At 35.9% G+C, this 18,950-nt stretch overlaps 1 protein-coding gene and 1 pseudogene across 4 annotated transcripts in view; both read right to left on the bottom strand.

Moving 5' to 3' along the window:
* The window catches only part of PIK3C3 (phosphatidylinositol 3-kinase catalytic subunit type 3), a 158,471-nt gene that overhangs the window by 70,682 nt on the left and 68,839 nt on the right, over positions 1-18,950 (bottom strand). For 2 of the 3 annotated variants that reach the window (XM_082667222.1, XM_082667223.1), the window contains 4 exons: positions 18,612-18,797; positions 10,249-10,403; positions 8,562-8,652; positions 4,798-4,865 (listed from right to left, as the gene is read on the bottom strand). In XM_082667222.1, the coding sequence (XP_082523348.1) occupies positions 4,798-4,865; positions 8,562-8,652; positions 10,249-10,403; positions 18,612-18,797 (500 nt within the window). The remainder of the gene's footprint in view (positions 1-4,797; positions 4,866-8,561; positions 8,653-10,248; positions 10,404-18,611; positions 18,798-18,950) is intronic. The other variant, XM_082667224.1, reaches the window with a different exon arrangement.
* Positions 5,974-6,574, bottom strand: LOC309831048 (integrin beta-1-binding protein 1-like; annotated as a pseudogene). Its single transcript has one exon. The product of its transcript is annotated as an integrin beta-1-binding protein 1-like (transcript).

Genomic DNA, 18,950 nt, shown 5'->3' with positions numbered 1-18,950 from the left:
CCTCACTTCAAACACCTATATCCAATTAGTCACTAGGCCCTGTTGATTTTTTCCTAAAAAATGCTTCTTGTAGTTGTACTGTACCACTAGCAAGCCCTGTCTGGAATCAACCAGCAGATACCTCTCATCTAGCTTCTCTAACTCTAAAAACAAACCCCTTATTGATCAATACAATCATCCAAATTTTTCTTCTTTAAACTACCTTCATCATGTCCCACCTATATTAACAAAAACATCAATGGTTCCCGCTTTTCTACTATTTTAAAACAGTTTCTGTGGCCATAAGCTTCTGGTTCAAACTTCCACCATCTCCAATTCATGCATTCACACTCCAATCAGCTCGACTCCCCACCACCCCCACTTTGTGCTTTCGCTCATATTTCGGTACTGTCTAGAAACACCTTCCCACCTCCACCTTTCCTTATTCTACCCACCCTTCAAATACAGGTGACACTCCGTCTCTTCCAGGAAGTTTCTGCAAACCCTAACAACTTCTTTCTCCTCTGCCTTCCTAAAACAGGCACAGCCTCTCATACAACTTGTGCTGATAATGTTACCTTGCTCGTCACTGTTTCACACATTTACTCCTAGCTCCTTTCAGAGATTATAAAGAAACCGATGCCAGATTCCGTATCTTAAAAATCTTTAGTAGCCCTTGACATACACAATATAGTCTTACACAAAGAAATGTTTTAAAGGTTGATAAAAGTTAAGAGCCTTCTCCCACTGACTTCCCAGGTGATCTGGAAGTCCTCAGAGTTGTATAACCTAACAATAGAATTTTCTGTAAAGTGGTATGAGGAACTAAACCCTGACACTATATCTACCTTATAGAATGAGAGTTCTAAACCAAAAATTCAAGAAAGCATTTTTCAATCTTGAAACTGTCAATACAGATTCAAACCCAGTCCATACTCTCTAACCCTTTAAAGTCCTTGACTATTCCCATCACCTTAGTATATTCATTGTGTTTTCCTGTGTTTACACGGCAACTCCTTTCTAAAGGAGTAATACAGATGACCACAATATACGGCTCCACTGCTTTGTTCAGGTCCCATTGACTGCCAAGTAAACACAATGGCTGCAGCTACGTGATAAAGGTCACATATCAAACACCTCTCAAAATCATTCAAGCCAAAGTTCTTATGCAAAGGAAAAGTCCATCTAAAATAAAAATGACAGTGTCATCTCCAAAATGAAGGACAAATTTAGATCAAGACTAGAAGACCTAGATTTGAGTCACTTCTGAATTCTCTGTTCTCAGCAGTAAGGAGACTCTACAAAGCACTCTCAGGTGCTTCCTTGAAACCTGTCATCTTCAAGTAGAAATGCAGACAAAATTGCCTGGGTACCCATCATATGATGACATCAGTGGGCTACCTGTTTCCTGGCAATTTCATTTTGTGAGGTAAATAACCTTTATTACCTTGAAAGGTCTTAAAAGTTACAGAAAAACATGTCAAGGCAGCCAAAGTTTACTTTCAATTTCAACATACTGGAATAGCTATAAAAATAAAAAAAACTGCAACAATTTATAGATCCTGATGCCCAACACTTTACAGACTGGAGACTATAACTCCCCTCTGAGGTTTAAAATGTTGACACTATTCATTTTAAAAGGATTGTCTGTACTACTGTAGGCCTCTAAGGATTCAACTATAGCAGGAATCCTGTTTAAATCAATGGAAAGGGAACAAATGAACAAGGAAATTCAAAATGTTCAAAAGGAAATAGCACAATCAAGTAAAATTTATATTTTAATACATCTGTTATAACAGAGTAAGCTTAGACTGAGAGGCATATAAATTGTTAAATGTGATTAATATTTTTATACTATTCTGTCCAGGTTCAAAGGAATAGAATGATTATTTTAAGTCAATTATTTGAAATTATTTCCCATATTTTCACCCTACAATCACAAAAGTGGTGTGTACCAAAGTCAGAAGTCCACATCAATAGCTTTTTCTTCTCCATGAGTGTTTCTGAATATAAAATATGCAGATTATAAATATGGGAAAAACAATTACTCCTCAGAGAATGAATAGACATAGCACATGCTATTGCATCAGTGAATCAGAGACATAGTGGGAAAACACAAATCAAATCTAAGTTTGATGGAATGCTTATAAGACTGGGAGCTAGGGCTGTACTTTGTTTATTATCTATGGAGAAAACAAAGTGCTCTTTCTGAACAGAAACTGTTGCCTCGTTGGAAACTGCTCATCTAATAGGTTTCCTACTGTTCAGCTGCTTTCAGAATGGTTTGAAAACTCTTCCTACTTGAAATAAGATATCAAAGATGCTATCGCAACTAATTTCAAATTTTACAATGAAATCTGGTCTATACTCAAATCCAAAGAATACATAATTTTAAACACCACATAATCAGTATACATACATACAGCTCTTATAATAGTGACTACTCTAGACTATAAATTCTGAGCCACAGTAAACTTTCCATGAATATCACAAGGAAATAAAAATATCTATAAAGGAATTCTTAGTAAATGATTTTTAAAATATATAAAACCTTAATTTTAAATACCTAAGAAGCTTAAAAGTACTTACTCAAACCTTGGCACTGTGCCCCACACATTTTTTTTAAATTTCCATTGAATTATTTACCCAGATTTTTATGAGGAAATATTTTTCCATAACACCAGTGAATAGACATACACTTAAGAATTCAGATTAGAATATGGAGAACATTAGGAAGCAAGAGGTTACATTAAAAGGAAATAGTACCTATCTGGTAATACAATGATTTCTAAGCAAAATTTTCAAAGTAAAAATGGTGATTAACAACTAGCCAAAACATTTTGTGGAAGTATTTTCAAGGACACACTGAAAGTTACGGTGAGGGAAACGTGGTTTATGAATATTATATTAAATTCTAAAGTAAAAGCAAGGAACTATTTTTCCTTCCACTACTAAGGACAACAGGAAAAATAAAATTACAGGTCCCAAAGCGGGGGAAAAATGAGTGATTTAGTTAAGATTGTTGAAAGGGGAAAAAATGAGTGATTTAGTTAAGACTGTTGAAAGTGGTTTTTCTTCAATGAGAAGAGAACCGTGAAGGCTGAAACTAAAGAAATATTTGTTATGTAAGTAATGAACACCCACGTTTATTAAAGCGCCTTGATTTATTTATCTACTTATTGGCTACAAGAGCAGTATCCAGATAAGATTATGTTTGGAGAGTGGGAAAATGAAGTTAATGATTTGACCTACAGGACAGTTCTCCAACTCAGTCTAAAACACGGAAAGCAAAACACCTCACTATTCTTCAAAAACAATTACCTTTCAGAATGAACAGCTATTAATTTGTACTGTTTAAGTTAACCGCAGTAAACTGAGCAGTAAGATTAGATCAGAGATCATTTCTACAGTTAAAAAAAGTATCAAGTTTGGGCTTCCCTGGTGGCACAGTGGCTGAGAGTCTGCCTGCCGATGCAGGGGACACGGGTTCATGCCCCGGTCCAGGAAGATCCCACATGCTGCAGAGCAGCTGGGCCCATGAGCCATGGCCGCGGAGCCTGCGCGTCCGGAGCCTGTGCTCCTCAACGGGAGAGGCCACAACAGTGAGAGGCCCGCACACCGCAAAAACAACAAGAACAACAACAACAAAAAAGTATCAAGTCTCTCAGGAAGTTTAAAAAAATGTTCTCTCAAATGTACAGAAAGCTTCAGGTAGAGCTTACCCAACTGGCTCTGCCCTTTGTTTGCTCTATAAAACTAGATAAGGCTCTCTTGTCTAGTGTTTAATCCTAGTGCTTTCTTTAACTGAACCAAAATATTTCTCATTGTGGCTTAAGGTACTTGTTCTTTACACTTTAGAATTCTATGACAGATAAAGGGAGCCATGCTTCACATTAATTGTGTCTCAGTAAATCAGTTAGCTTTTCTATGCCTCAGTTCCTCTCTTTCTTTCATGTAACTCACTCAGGAAACCTGCTCTCATGTAAAATAGATACTTACACTTGCCCTATTTAACTTCACAGAACAAATGAGAAAAGGTCACTGACAATACTCTGTAAATGGCAAAATGTGAGATAAATGATCCAATCCTAGTTCAGGTTTTACCAAGTTCAGCTACATCATGCCTCTGCCTCAGTTTCCTCATGTATAAGTAACTTCAAATTCTAATTTTCTGTCCTTGCATGATTCCAGTGTTTTAGTAAATAATGTGAAAATACATAATCCTGAAGGACAGTGAAGTATCATACTTACACTACTTAAATAGCATAAAAGGCAAGCAGACATCAAACTGAAAAAAACGATTATCTTACCCAGTTTTATCTTAGATCCTGGAAAGTTAGTGAAAGGAAGAGAAACTTGTGGTGCTAATAAGCATTTCCATTAGCACAGTTGTAAAGAAATACAGCTAGTGTGACAGGGCGAGAGAGAGGCATGGACATATATACACTAACAAACGTAAGGTAGATAGCTAGGTAGCCGCATGGCACAGGGATATCAGCTAGGTGCTTTGTGACCGCCTGGAGGGGTGGGATAGGGAGGGTGGGAGGGAGGGAGACGCAAGAGGGAAGAGATACAGGAGCATATGTATATGTATAACTGATTCACTTTGTTATAAAGCAGAAACTAACACACCGTTGTAAAGCAATTATACCCCAATAAAGATGTTAAAAAAAAAAAAGAAATACAGCTAGATATAAATACTGCATAGGCTTTTGATGATTGCTCATACTTTATTTTAAACTGCCTTTTTGTTTACAGTATGGGAAAAAACAGTCTTGAACAGTGATGAGAAAATAAACAAAAAATTATTTCACATACCAGTATAAATAATTAGCCAGTGTTGAGTTTTTGCAGGCTCTTGATATCAAGAAGGTACACAGATCTTGCTGAAAGAATTAAAAGAAATGTATACATATTATATTACCATCTGCTATTAACAAGGGGGAAATAAGAGAGTCTACATTTGCCTATCGGTTTTCATCTACATATCTATGTCACAGATCATATTTTCATGCATCCATCTATCCCTCCATCCCACCATCCAGTATTTATTCTAAACCAGGTGATATGTGAGAGGCTAAGGACGCCATGGTTTGCAGAGTTCCTTGTCCTATTGGAAGCTTAACATTTGGTGGAGGAGAGAAGCATTAAAGGAAGTCACAGCAATAGTTTAGATTGGGAGGTCAGAAGGCAGCAATGAGGATGTGATATTTAGGCAAGACCAAAATGACGATATGTACAAAGGCCCTGAACCTAACTGTTCAAGGAACTTTTAAAAGGCTCAATGTAGCTGAAATATGGTGAACACTAAAGTAAAGGATGCTGAAAAGGTAGGTAAAAGCCAAATTGTGACCACCTTTAAGGTCACACTACTGAGTATGGATTTTATTTTATTTATTTTATTTTATTTTTTTGGCTGCATTGGGTCTTAGCTGCGGCATGTGGGATCTTCGTTGAGGCATGTGGGATCTTTCGTTGTGGTGCACGGGCTCTTCACTGCAGTGTGCGGGCTTCTCTCTAGTTGTGGCATGTGGGTTTTCTCTTCTCTAGCTGTGGCACGCAGGCTCCAGGGTGCATGGGCTCTGTAGTTGTGGTGAGTGGGTTCCAGAGCGCATGGGCTCTGTAGTTTGCAGCACACAGTCTCTCTAGTTGAGGTGCGTGAGCTCAGTAGTTGTGGCGCCCAGGCTTAGTTGCCCCGCGGCATGTGGGATCTTAGTTCCCTGACCAGGAATGGAACCCGCATCCCCTGCACTGGAAGGTGGATTCTTTACCACTGGACCACCAGGGAAGTCCCTTTTTTATTAAAAAAAAAATAAGACACATTTTAACAGAAAAACAAATGATTGCTATTTTATACACTGCATTTTCTTCAGAAAATCTAGAGCAAAGGATAGCTCATATTTCTATAATAGTTCAACACCACAGACTGAAAACAGAACTATTGAGAAAACAGCTGATCTTGCACATGAAGTCTACTTCCCCTTATTGCACAATTCAAGGTTTCTCAGATGACAATACAGAGTCAAACGCAGTGGATAAAACTTTGCAGATTGCCTGTGCTTGTTCCAGGCTGCTGCACTGGTAAACCCACAGGCTGTATTCTTCGTTGCTGGCATCTGTGGTCTTCAGAGCCAATAAGGTTTTTCCTGCCCCCAGACCATCATCATAACAGATCATCCAGATGATAAAATATAGAGTGTGCCGATGCAAAACATCATACTGATCTGATGTGGATACTTTTATACCATACTTAGAAACAACTAATAAATTCTTCCTCCAGAGGAACAAAAGACAACTTTCCATCTTGCTGGGTGACATCTATATAATTTATCAGGTCTAGTCGCCCTTCAAGACTTTTCCCCTCAGAGAGTTTCAGTTTCTCAATGGCACCAACATACTTTATTCGAAATTCTGCACAGGTATCTGAATGACTGTTGCTTTGTACTGAGCTCTGGGTGTAATCAATATCAAGGCTTGCCACAGTGCTGAATCAAGAAAGCCCTCCAAGGCTGGAATCTACAGACTTGCTCTTAGTACTGATTTCAGTATTCTGGGAGCTGCTACTGCTCTGTCGCTTTTTGTCTTTCTGCAACATCTTCCACCATAGCTTGATCCAGAGGCGCCCCCTACAGAATCGAACACTATTTTATCGTCTTCAAAGGTTCCACAGACAGCAGTCTGCACAGATAGCTTCCTTTCCTTCCAACATGGTCAATTCTTGTCAGAAAAACAAGGTACCTCACCGCCACCTGCGATCAGGGTCAGACACCCATCGCCAGGGCAGCCAGAGCCACGGCAGCCACCCCCATTCTGGATTTTATTTTCAAGGCAATCGCTACTCAACAAAAGGTCTAAAGCAGGAGAGTGAGATGATCTGATTTACATTTTCTGAAGATGACTCTATTTGCTCTGAATAGTACAGACCTGAGATCAGTCAGGATGCTATTACAGTAGTCTAGAAGAGTAAACGGTGAGAGTGGAGATAGAGTGAAGTAACAGATCATTAAAATATTTTGGAAATATAATTAATAGAACTTGCTGATGGAGAGGAAGTAGGAAGAAAAAAAGAATTGACAGTAATTCCCAAATTTATGGATTTAGCAAACGGGTTGATTTGTTACATCACAGATGGAAATTCCAGGTGAGAAACAGGCAAGTGTGTGTGGGGGAGAGAGATGTATTTTGAAACATCAAGTTTGAAATGCCTGTCAGATATACAGTAGAAATCATATTTGGAATATATGAATCTAAAACTCAGATGAGAGAAATGTGCTAAAAATATAAATTTGAGTTTATCACTACAGCCTAGTGCAAGAGGATAAATTGAGAAAAGAAGAGGACCCTGAGGAACAATAAAGTGTCAAGCAGCGGAGAAAGTGCTGACAAAGGAAACCAAGAAGGAACAGCCAGAGAGGTGAAGAGGAAAACAAGGGATGTATGGTATCATCCAAACCATGAAGAGTTAGTTTTTCGGGCTTCCCTGGTGGCGCAGTGGTTGAGAGTCCACCTGCCGATGCAGGGGACACAGGTTCGTGCCCCAGTCTGGGAAGATCCCACATGCCGCGGAGTGGCTGGGCCCGTGAGCCATGGCCGCTGAGCCTGCACGTCCGGAGCCGGTGCTCCGCAACGGGAGAGGCCACAACAGTGAGAGGCCCGCATACCGCAAAAAAAAAAAACAAAAAAAAAGCAAAGAAAACAAAAACGTGTGAATGAACTGATTACTGAATCAATCCCTTAGTTCTGAAAGGGCAAAATAATGAAACTGGAGGTGAATGGTTCCTCAAAGGGCTCCCCTAAGGATTCTATGATCCTGTAATTTAAAATTCTTTTTTTCAGTATTTTCGAATACATCAAGAGGTAGGCAGACAAGCAAACTCTGGTTAACAGTTAATACTGAAAACAAACGTCACTCAGTTATCAACATTAACTCCTAAAATTTTACTAAAAGCAATAATATATACATTTAGAAAATCAATCTTTCTAATATCAAGTATGTATTATTTATTTTCAACATCAGGGGTGTGAAAGATTCTTCTCAAATTAGAAGTCTTAGGGAGAAAAATCAACAATACATACTAGATCAACTTCTGTAAATGCACTCCCAAATATAATTTTCAGAGTAGCACTAGCCAAAAAGACCTGTCGTACCTCAAAAATTACTCTGCTTAGCTAAAAGAACTTAATTTTTCTGTATAAGCTAAAAACAGCAGCTTAGTGTATTTCCCCTAGTATCAAAGTCATACATTTCTACAATGTAATCACAAACACCAACAATTACAGTAATGTTCATAAATGTTTTAACAATAAATATTCTGAGTTTCCTTAAAAAAATATTTAAGCCCAGTTTATTTTCACACTGCATTTGAATTCATTTATATGTCCAAAGCACCAATAAAATGCCTTGAACTGAAGATGGCACTTTTTGTTGGGAGGAAAAGTTATAAACATGCATCATAAACCAGGTTATTTAATAAAGTTGTAATATTTAGTTTATTAATCAAAATCAATATTTTCAAGACCAACATTAAACGTTTATCTTGTAGGATCTCTCCTATAGGAAACCTGAAAAGCTTTGTACTCACTTCCAGATTTTCACCATCTGAACTTTCTTTTGTTTTAGATGCAGGAGGAGGGGAAGACACTGGAGGAAGAGGGCTGGTTATAATTTGGGAGCTGAAAAAATAATAGGAGATATCACTGATATGTAAAATATTCCTTCTGTAAGAGAAGATACACATTTTTAGCATAGTTCACCTCAACTGTGTCTGGTTAAAGCACTACTTCCTAAAGTATGTTCTGTGCAGCACTAGAGTCACATTATGTTCTGGAAAAAGAGGCTGCATAGTCAGAGAATATGGGTAATAGCCTCTTTGGGATGTATGTGCAAGTTTGCATGTATTAAAGTTTCTGATAAATACTATAGTTTTTTTAAAAAAGTACATTTTACTTTAAGCCAGTATCTTCCAAACATATTTGACCACAAGACAACCCCTACCTTTTTTAACCTTTTTAGAAAACATACATATTAGTGACCAGCAGACCATAATTTGGGAAATACTGAGTTATAGTTTACAACCTATCATGAAATTTTAAATAGACTTCCAATAAAACGTTCTAGGGGGCATAAGTAAGACAAAGTTAAATAAGCATCACTAGAGACTGAAGGCCTCCAATGTACAGTGGAAGAAAATGTAAGGGGTCTCTTCTCGTAAAAACAGAAAAACACAAAGCAGCCTACGTAAGAAAAAATGCTTTTTTCCTGTTTCTCAGTTCTCCTGCAAATGAAAAACAGAAGATAAAAACAGCATTATCATTACGAAAAATTCAGAAATATAACCTTGAACTCACATGATAATCAAAATAATTGTACTAATTCAGATAATCTGAATTCTAGACCTCCTCTGTCACTGACAAATCTCATGACCTTCACAAAACAACTTTATACCTTAGCCTCAGATTTCTCACCCAAATGTTCCTATTTATCTCAAATTTTAAGATTTTATGAAAAGCAAAATGGCAAAACAGAAAGAACAAGGGCTATGGAGTCAACTCTACCTAATTTGCAAAATAAAAAACTTTGGGCAATTTACTTAACTTCTCAAGTCCTTCATATCTAAATTAGGGATATGAATACCTACCTCAGAGGACTACTAATAACAGGTTTAATATATGTGGACCATCTCTTGGTGTCTGCTACAGAGGTGGGAGTTCTTAATTGTTATTACTGTTAATAGCTGACTTTCAATTCAACTAACAGGTTGTTTTAACTACTGAAGAGGTGAAAAACAGTCAGTAAAAAATACAACTTTACAATAAAATATTTGAGTCCACTAACTTGCCGCATCTTTCTTTTTTTTTTTTTTTTGCGTGAATAGCAATATCTGACACAAAGCACCATGTGTCAGACACTTTTCTAAATGCTTTATGTATTAACTCATTTAATCTTTCAACAATCCTTAAAGGTTACTATTGCTATATCCCCGTTTTTAAGATGAGAAACTGGGGCCACACAGAGAATATTTAATTTACACAAGTTTACACAGCTAGTAAGTGGCAGAATAAAGATTTTAACTAAGGAATTCTGACTGTATAGCTTGCAAAACACTGCCCTGTAATATAGTGGTTTGTGTTCTGTGAGTGCACATGCCATATTCACTGGTAAAACTTCCAACTTAGGGTTCAGTACATCTGGGGAAAAAGAAAAGAAGACAATCTGAAAAGGTGGAAAACTATCAGATTTGAAAATAATTCCTCCCTGTATATCCGTACCTATCTATTTCTGCAGAATTTATTCCAGAATTCGACACACTCTCTGACACTGAACCCTGACTATCCTTCTTGGTGGGTTCTAATCCATTCTTTATGTCATCAAAATTTTCATATTTGAGAGCTTGGACCAGCTGTAATAGGTACATCAACAAATCCTGGAAAACAAACAAAAAATAAGCTAATATTAGAAAAAATGCAATATGATTATAGACAAGTTACGTCTAATTATTCCTAAATATCAAGCTAACAATTTACTTTTATCTACAACTTATCAGCTGTGTTACCTTGGGCAGATCACTAGGTTTCTTAACCTCTTGGTGCCTCACTGGGTCCTCACCTTTAAAATGGCCATAATCATATAAACCTTAGAGATTGAGTTGTGAGGATTAAATCAATTAATAGAAAAAAGTCACAGAATAGTGCCTGGCACAGACTAAGTGACCAGTAAATGTCTTGTTTAAAATGGTATCCCACTGACATGTACACATTGCAATATTTAAAATAGATAACCAACAAGGACCCACTGTATAGCACAGGGAACTCTGCTCAATATTCTGTAATAACCTAAATGGGAAAAGAACTTGAAAAAGAAAAGATACATGTATATGTATAACTGAATCACTTTGCTGTACACCTGAAACTAACACAACATTGTTAATCAAATATTCTCCAATGTAAAATAAAAAATTAAAAAAAAATAGTATCTCAAAATCAAGGTGAAAATGAAAACAAAGAAAAAAGATTGAAATGGTTCATATAAAACTGAGAAATTAACAAAGGTTCCTTTTTTCAGCAATAGATCAGATAATGGCATTTTAGGTCTAAGATTACATAAGAAACTCCAAATTTTCAAGTTTTCTAAGTTTCTGTTTCATAATCTTTTCTGGTTGGGATTTTTAAAAATATTACCTTTTTTTTTTTTTTTAAAGAGAACTTGGAGTTTAAAGAGTTCAGAGTTTAGAGAATTTGGGTTGCTTCTTAAATGGAAAATACAATGAAACAGACATTTTAACACTCTTGCTTAAAGGAAATGTGTACTTTCCTGCCAACTACCAATAACGGCTTGAAGAAAACAAATTTCTAAATCTAAATTTCTCATACTTCTACTGACAATCGAAATAATTTGGACTAAAAAAGTGTCAACAGAGTAGTTTTTACCTGAGTTTTTCCCTTAATGTAAAAAAACTCTAGGTTTAATCTTCAGAATGGAAATATTTCCTCTCTTACTCTATAAATGTAGTTCTTAGCCCTTCCCAATGACTACTAAGAAAACTCCAAAAATTTTGCTTTTAAAAATAATTACAGGGCTTCCCTGGTGGTGCAGTGGTTTAGAATCTGCCTTGCCAACTGGTTAAAGCCCTGGCCTGGGAAGATCCCACATGCCGTGGAGCAACTAAGCCCGTGCACCACAACTACTGAGCCTGAGCTCTAGAGCCCGTGAGCCACAACTACTGAGCCCACGTGCCACAACTACTGAAGCCTGCTGTGCCTAGAGCCTGTGCTGCCCACACACCGCAACGAAGAATAGCCCCTGCTCACCGCAACCAAAGAAAGCCCTCACGCAGCAATGAAGACCCAACATAGCCAAAAGTAAATAAATAAAACAAATTTAAAAAAAACAAAACAAAAAATAATTACAAATTGAAGAAACTCACAAAACTCAAAAAAAAAATTTAAAGCATCTATTGTCTTCCAGTTCCAATTGCCACTCAGGCACTTAAAACTCATAATTAGATAATTTGAGACTTCGTGACTATCAGTTCAATTTTAGTCACCTTTCCTTAAGCCCAGAAACCAGGTTAAATCCCTTGTAAATATTTCATGGACCACTCTTTCCTTTCATGTCTATAACAACTATGGCATTTGTAATTACTTGTTTATTTACTCTTTGTCATTTCTACTATTTTATAAATTCCATGAGGACAGACTACTTCCCAAAAATGTATTTTCCCTTACTTAAACCAAAATATATTCTTTTCATATTTTTTTCTTATATTGACAGTCAACATTTCTTTTAATTACGAAAAGCAATATACATGATTTTACCACTAAATACCATTTATTCTCAAAAAATTAAATGAAACGTTAACTGGCTTATTAATTCTTACTCAAATATATCAGCATCAGTGGCCAGGGAAATCAAATGACTACCAAAGCATCTCTATAGTGTTCTGTTTCTATAAACAATTTTTAATTGGATCAATAAATGTTTGATTTTCTATTATTTTATTTGAGATTTATGGCATCTAACAGCTAGGTATGCTTATATGCTTATTTTAAGAAACAAAATTACATAACAGAAAATAGATTAATCAAGTATCCTCCTTAGGAGGTATAAGTAATTCAGTTTCACTGCTAGCCTTGAATGCTTTGGAAATGCTGCTGAATGTATCACCTAGTGTGTTTTCCCAAGTATAGAAAAGACTTACTACATGAAATCAAAAACGCTGCATTGCTATTAAATTCCCCAGGAAGGAGAAATTTGGAAGAAAACTCCTCTTTTTAAGTCATTCATCACAATCTGATTATGTTAGCCATCTGGTATTCTGTATTCAAACTACACTTTCCTTCATTTGTATGAAAATGAATTAACTTCAGTAGTAAGTACAAAGTCTGTTTGCTCATTAAACAGGCACATCTTGGAAAATATAAAATTCCTCCAAGCATGAAGGACATAAGCATACAAGTAAAACAAAACAAACAAAAAATCATATTTCTATCTCAGGCAATTAAGTAAAAATTTCCCAAGAGCTATGAAATACTATCTAGATAGCAATCACCATTCTTCTCAAGAACAAGTTAATTCTAATGCTTCAGAATATAAATGCAACGTTCACTGTCAAAATCACTCCCATTTCTTATTGAATTAAGCGTTAACTCTTCATATAGACATTTACAGTTCGACAGTTACAGTTAGATACATGGGTTCTGACCTTGCTTCCCAGACAGCCACATATATCCCACACTTCTGTTAAAGCGAAATATTTTCTATTTTTCCTGTACTTTTCAATCTCTTTGCCTTTGCTCACATTGCTCATGTAAACTCATGTTCAACTCTGAAAATTCTCTTCCTTCATTGTCTATCTCAAATGCCACTTCTTCCTCAAATTCTAATGGGGAATCTCTCTCATTTTGAGCCACACAATAGTAAGAAATATGGCTTTTAAAAATTCTGAAACAGAACATTAAACAAATCAAATTCAGAAAGATATTAAAAGACTGATTAATATTTATTTTATAAATGTATGGTGAGTTTAACATTAGGAATTCAGCATCTATTTCATGCATAGTATTATTAAATATCAATGTTTTTCAGACAGCATGATGCTATACCTACAAATTACAGGGACCCACCTAACACTTAACAGAACTATCAAGAAACATCACTACAGAAATTAGATAAAACATAAATATTAAAATAAAAACACAGTTTTACATTTAACCAACAAACAGAAATAAGAGATAAAAGGGGTGAGGTAGTTCATAATAGTAACAATTGTCACAGAATAAATATAATGTTTTAAAATGTGAAAAAAAATTTATAAAATTATGACTGAAATAATCGTGTATCTCCAGGAGGGAAGATTTAATATCATAAAGATGTTAATCTTCCCTAATATAATATATAAATGTAATGTAATTCCACGTAAGATTCTGGTGGAGTTTTAAGAAAATGACAAAATTGTTCTAAATTTAGAATAAATATACAAAAATTATAAAGAAAATTGTTTAAGAAAAAAAGAAAGGGAGGGGTTTTATCCAATCATATATTTAAAGTTATTATGAAACAACTGCAATTTTTAAAAGTATGATACAGGCATAAAAACAGAAGGTTCACAAAGAATTATCAGAAAAAAGCATATGTAAAAGGCATATATATTGTGACAATAATTCCAATGTAAGCTACTTATTCAAGAATATGGAAAAACATATATTCAAAAGTCTATTCACTAAAATAGTTACAGCAAAAGATTAGAAAACAACTGCCTACCAGAAGGAGCTGACTGGTTAAATAAATTATAAAATAAATTTGCAGTAAAATATTATGCTGCTGTTTGAAAGGAATAAGGTACATCTACAGGTTTCCATTAAGTCTAAAAACACAGTGCTTTCCTACAGATTAAACGTGCCTTTGACATCATTTGCCTTGATATTCATTTGCCTATGTTTCCAGACTTTATGGACACCAAATATATGTGTTGAAGATGAGAAAATATCCAAGATTATACTGTTCAATTAATAAGGCAAGGTTTTAACAATATGTATAGGATATTCCTATTTTTCTTAATTTTTAAAGAGGTGTAAATATATACCATACATGCATGTATATGCTTGCAATTTGCATAGAAAATATATGAAAAGATAAAAGAGTGGCTACCTTTCTAGGGATAAAAAACGGCTGGAGAAGTGGAGTTGTTAAAGGAATATTACTTTCTATGTTACTATTTCATTTACAATTTAAAAGCAAAGAGAATCAGAAAACAAAAGATGATAATATCATATAGTAAAGGAACAAACCAAATGCTGTGGGATCAGGAAATAAACAAACAAAAATGCCATCTGCTTCCTGGAATGGTTAAGAGAGGTTTCTCAGAGATGTTGAGGTCTGTGCTACAGCTTTAAGGATGAACAGCAGGAAGACTCCACTAAGACAATGAAGTAGCATATATAAAGGCCTGGCAGGCCTAGCTACTGGAAGGACTACAGCATATTGAAAATATCAGACTGCCCAAATATAAAACACAGTATTTTTCATTCAAGTTTTTTGGTCATCCAAGATGTGGATATTTAGACAAAGTGACCTTTGACGTATCTTTGATGCTATGATTATATAATTATATTATATATCATTATGGGTTTGCCAAAAGGTTTGCTCATGTTTTTTCCGTAAGATGGCTTTAGTAGCACTTAGTTGTCTTTAACTTCTTTCAAAACAATTTTGTTAGATCGTATTGTGACAGCTGTCATATCAAGTGTGCCTTTAAAAAAAAAACTTACCAAAATTGGTGAATTTTTGTGTAGCCATTTTAATATTGATGATGGAAGAAAAAAAAGCAACATTTTCGTCATATTATGCTTTATTATTTCAAGAAAGGTAAAAGTGCAACTGAAATGCAAAAAAGGATTTGTGCAGTGAATGGAGAAGGTGTTGTGATGGATCAAACGTGTCAAAAGTGGTTTGCGAAGTTTCATGCTGGAGATTTCTCACTGGACGATGCTCCATGGTCGGACAGACCAGTTGAAGTTGACGGCAATCAAATCGAAACATTAACTGAGAACAATCAACATAATACCATGAAGGAGATAGCTGACATACTCAAAATATCCAAATCAAGCGTTGAAAATCATTTGCACCAGCTTGGTTATCTTAATCACTTTGTTGCTTGGGTTCCACATAAGTTAAGCAAAAAAAACCTTCTTGACCGTATTTCCACATGCAATTCTCTACTTAAATGTAACGAAAACGTTCTGTTTTTAAAACAAATTGTGACGGGAGATGAAAAGTAGATGAAAAGTAGTACAATAATGTGGAATGGAAGAGATCGTGGGGAAAGTGAAATGAACCACCACCAACCACACCAAAGGCTAAATGATCTTCATCCAAAGAAGGTGATGTTGTGTATATGGTGGGATTGGAAGGGAGTCCTCTATGATGAGCTCCTTCCGGAAAACCAAACGATCAATTCCAACAAGTACTGCTCCTAATTAGACCAACTGAAAGCAGCACTCAACGAAAAGCGTCCGGAATTAGTCAACAGAAAATGCATAATCTTCCATCAGGATAATGCAAGACCGCATGTTTCTTTGATAACCAGTCAAAAACTGTTACAGCTGGGAAGTTCTGATTTATCTGCTGTATTCACCAGACATTGCATCTTCGGATTTCCATTTATTTCGGTCATTATAAAATTCTCTTAATGGAAAAAATTTCAATTCCCTGGAAGACTGTAAAAGGCACCTGGAACAGTTTTTTGCTCAAAAAGATAAGTTTTGGGAAGATGGAATTATGAAGTTGCCTGAAAAATGGCAGATGGTGGTGGAACAAAATGGTGAATACACTGTTCAATAAAGTTCTTGGTGAAAATGAAAAATGTGTCTTTTACTTAAAAACCAAAGGAACTTCTTGACCAACCCAATATATGGTTATATTATCCTCTGAAATACCAAAAAACATTTGAAGTTTATAAAACCATAAATGTTATACTATTCCACAGACAAAGCAAAAGCAAGGAGAAATTTTAAAACGATTAGAAATGAAAGGTACAACATGAATGATTTTAGTACAAAATTGACATAATATAAATTTACAATCCTTCAGCATAACTGTATGAGTACAATTTTCAAAATTCTGCCCCAGATAATTTTTTCTTCATAACTGTCAAGTGACATAAGCAGCTGTTATCACTATTTTTTGGATGGGAAACCGAAGTGAGAATAATATATGTTCCCAAAGACATACAGGTACATAGTCAGAGAAAAGACAAAATTCAAATCTTAATATACATCTGAAGACTCAGTAGAAACTGAACTAAAAGACCTTTTATTTTTAAGCTAAGTATACACAAACCTCAAAAACACCCCAAGGGCTTCCCTGGTGGTGCAGTGGTTGAGAGTCCGCCTGCCTATGCAGGGGACATGGGTTTGTGCCCCGGTCTGGGAAGATACCACATGCCACGGAGCGGCTAGGCCCATGAGCCATGGCCGCTGAGCCTGCGCGTCCGGAGCCTGTGCTCCGGGAGAGGCCACAACAGTGAGAGGCCCGCGTACCGCAAAAAAAAAAAAAAAAAACAAACCCAAAACTAACAACCATATTTTGCAGTTTAGGATGCATGCAGTATTTCTATCATTATTCTTTACGTCATAACAAAAATTATAAAATGGTCTAGAAATAGTTCAGTATTTGCATGAATACTGTTAACTCCAGAGACAATCAAATGCTTAGCCTCTAAGCTTGTAAGGCAACAAAGTCAGGCAATCAAAAACAATGATTTACAGTATTTCTATTTAAAGTCTGAACCCATGTTGAGGGGGACTATCTTAACTATAGCCCAGAGGCCTTTCTGTTTGACTCATGTCAAACGTAGATAAAGACTTAATGACTAAAGTGAAATTTCTAATGAATTTCAAAACAAACATTTCACTATTTTAAATAAATATTGTAATATTTTTTTACTTGTGATATAGTAAAAACAATAACAGAGAAGATAATATGCTGAATCACAATGCTAGGAATTGCTCTTTGATAGGAGAGTGAAAAACATCCTATTCCAATAAAATTATACAATATCTGAGACTTACCTCAAAATAATCTAGAGGAGGGTAGGGAATGGGGAGGAGAGAATAATTGGTGTTAGAGATGAAACAAATTGTCTATGAGTTGGCAGCTGCTGAAGATGGGTAAATTATGTATGAGCATTCACTATACTACTTACTTCAGTGTTTAAATTTTATTGTAATTAAATACATATACAACTATCAACCTTAATAAATGCTGCATTTTGCTTCTTGAAATTCAGATACCACTTTGAATTCAAAATAATGATTGGCACTCCTATATATATTGAGGCTTGAGAAGAGTCATCCCATATTCCATAAGCCTTGCAGGCTAGCATAAACTATTAGGTTATGTTTGAGAACACATTCCCTCTATAAAAATTAGTAAGTAAAAAAATTAGTGAATTCATCTACCGTATTAGGAAATTACTAAAATTCAAAATCCAGCAATGCTTTGGGTCAACAGAGTTTTCTACCTTCCCTGGTGGCCTTATATGTATATAAATAGCCACCATAGTGTTTGTAGTCTTTCCTTTCCAGAGGATTCAAAACCACCTTCAGAAAATCTACATATACACATAATTGTCAGTAGCTCAAAGTTTAAAGGAGGGGTTTGAAAGAGAATATGATGACCATGCACCTCTATGCTTTAAAGGCCCCAAGGGCTTTTCAAGGCTACAATTAAATGTGGCTTGTTGTAGACTGACTGATAGAGGGAATCCAAATTATTCCCTAGCTGGTACTGCATTAAACCATTTTTCACTAGAATTCCTTTTTCCAGACAGAGCAATACAAGCTCTACTGCCAGGTAAATGTCCTGGGAGAGACTGGCCTATCACGTAACAGATCAGGAAGTAAATTTTCATTTCAGAGGAGTCCTTGGAGGAATAGTTTAATTTTGCTTCTGCAAACACACATAGTATATCCAGTTCCCTTTTAAAAATTTCCCTCTCTCTCTCTCATACACACAAACACACACACACACACACACACACACACACGCACTCTCTCTCTCACACACAGAGTCCATAATCAGGCTCTAGTTTAAAATTCACCCAGTTGAAGAGGAGTAATGAATAACAATGGACCTCATCATCTGCCTGCCGTAACCGGGCAACAGCATAACGCCTCACTGTTGGATTGGTGTAATGAGAGGACAACAGCTCCAAGGAATCCTCTACATCCATTGGCTTCCATTTTCCCAGAAGTTCCAATGCCTGTTTGGCCTCCTGGGGTAGATCCCAATTAACACATTTCAAGAACTTCGTCAAAGCCTAAAATCAGAAAAGGTTTAAGAATTAGAAGCAACAGCTTATTCTGGGATAGGAAGGGTCAAGGGTGACTAGGCAGAGCTCAGCTTGGACTTGATGGCAGAGTCACAAAGTCAACGATTGACTCCTTACATAAACACTTTGTTTAGTGTTTAG

This window comes from Grampus griseus (assembly GCF_964374135.1).
Source record: "Grampus griseus genome assembly, chromosome: 12".
Taxonomy (NCBI): Eukaryota; Metazoa; Chordata; class Mammalia; order Artiodactyla; family Delphinidae; genus Grampus; species Grampus griseus.
Note: the sequence above shows the minus strand (reverse complement) of the source record. Positions and strands in the feature narration are given on the sequence as shown.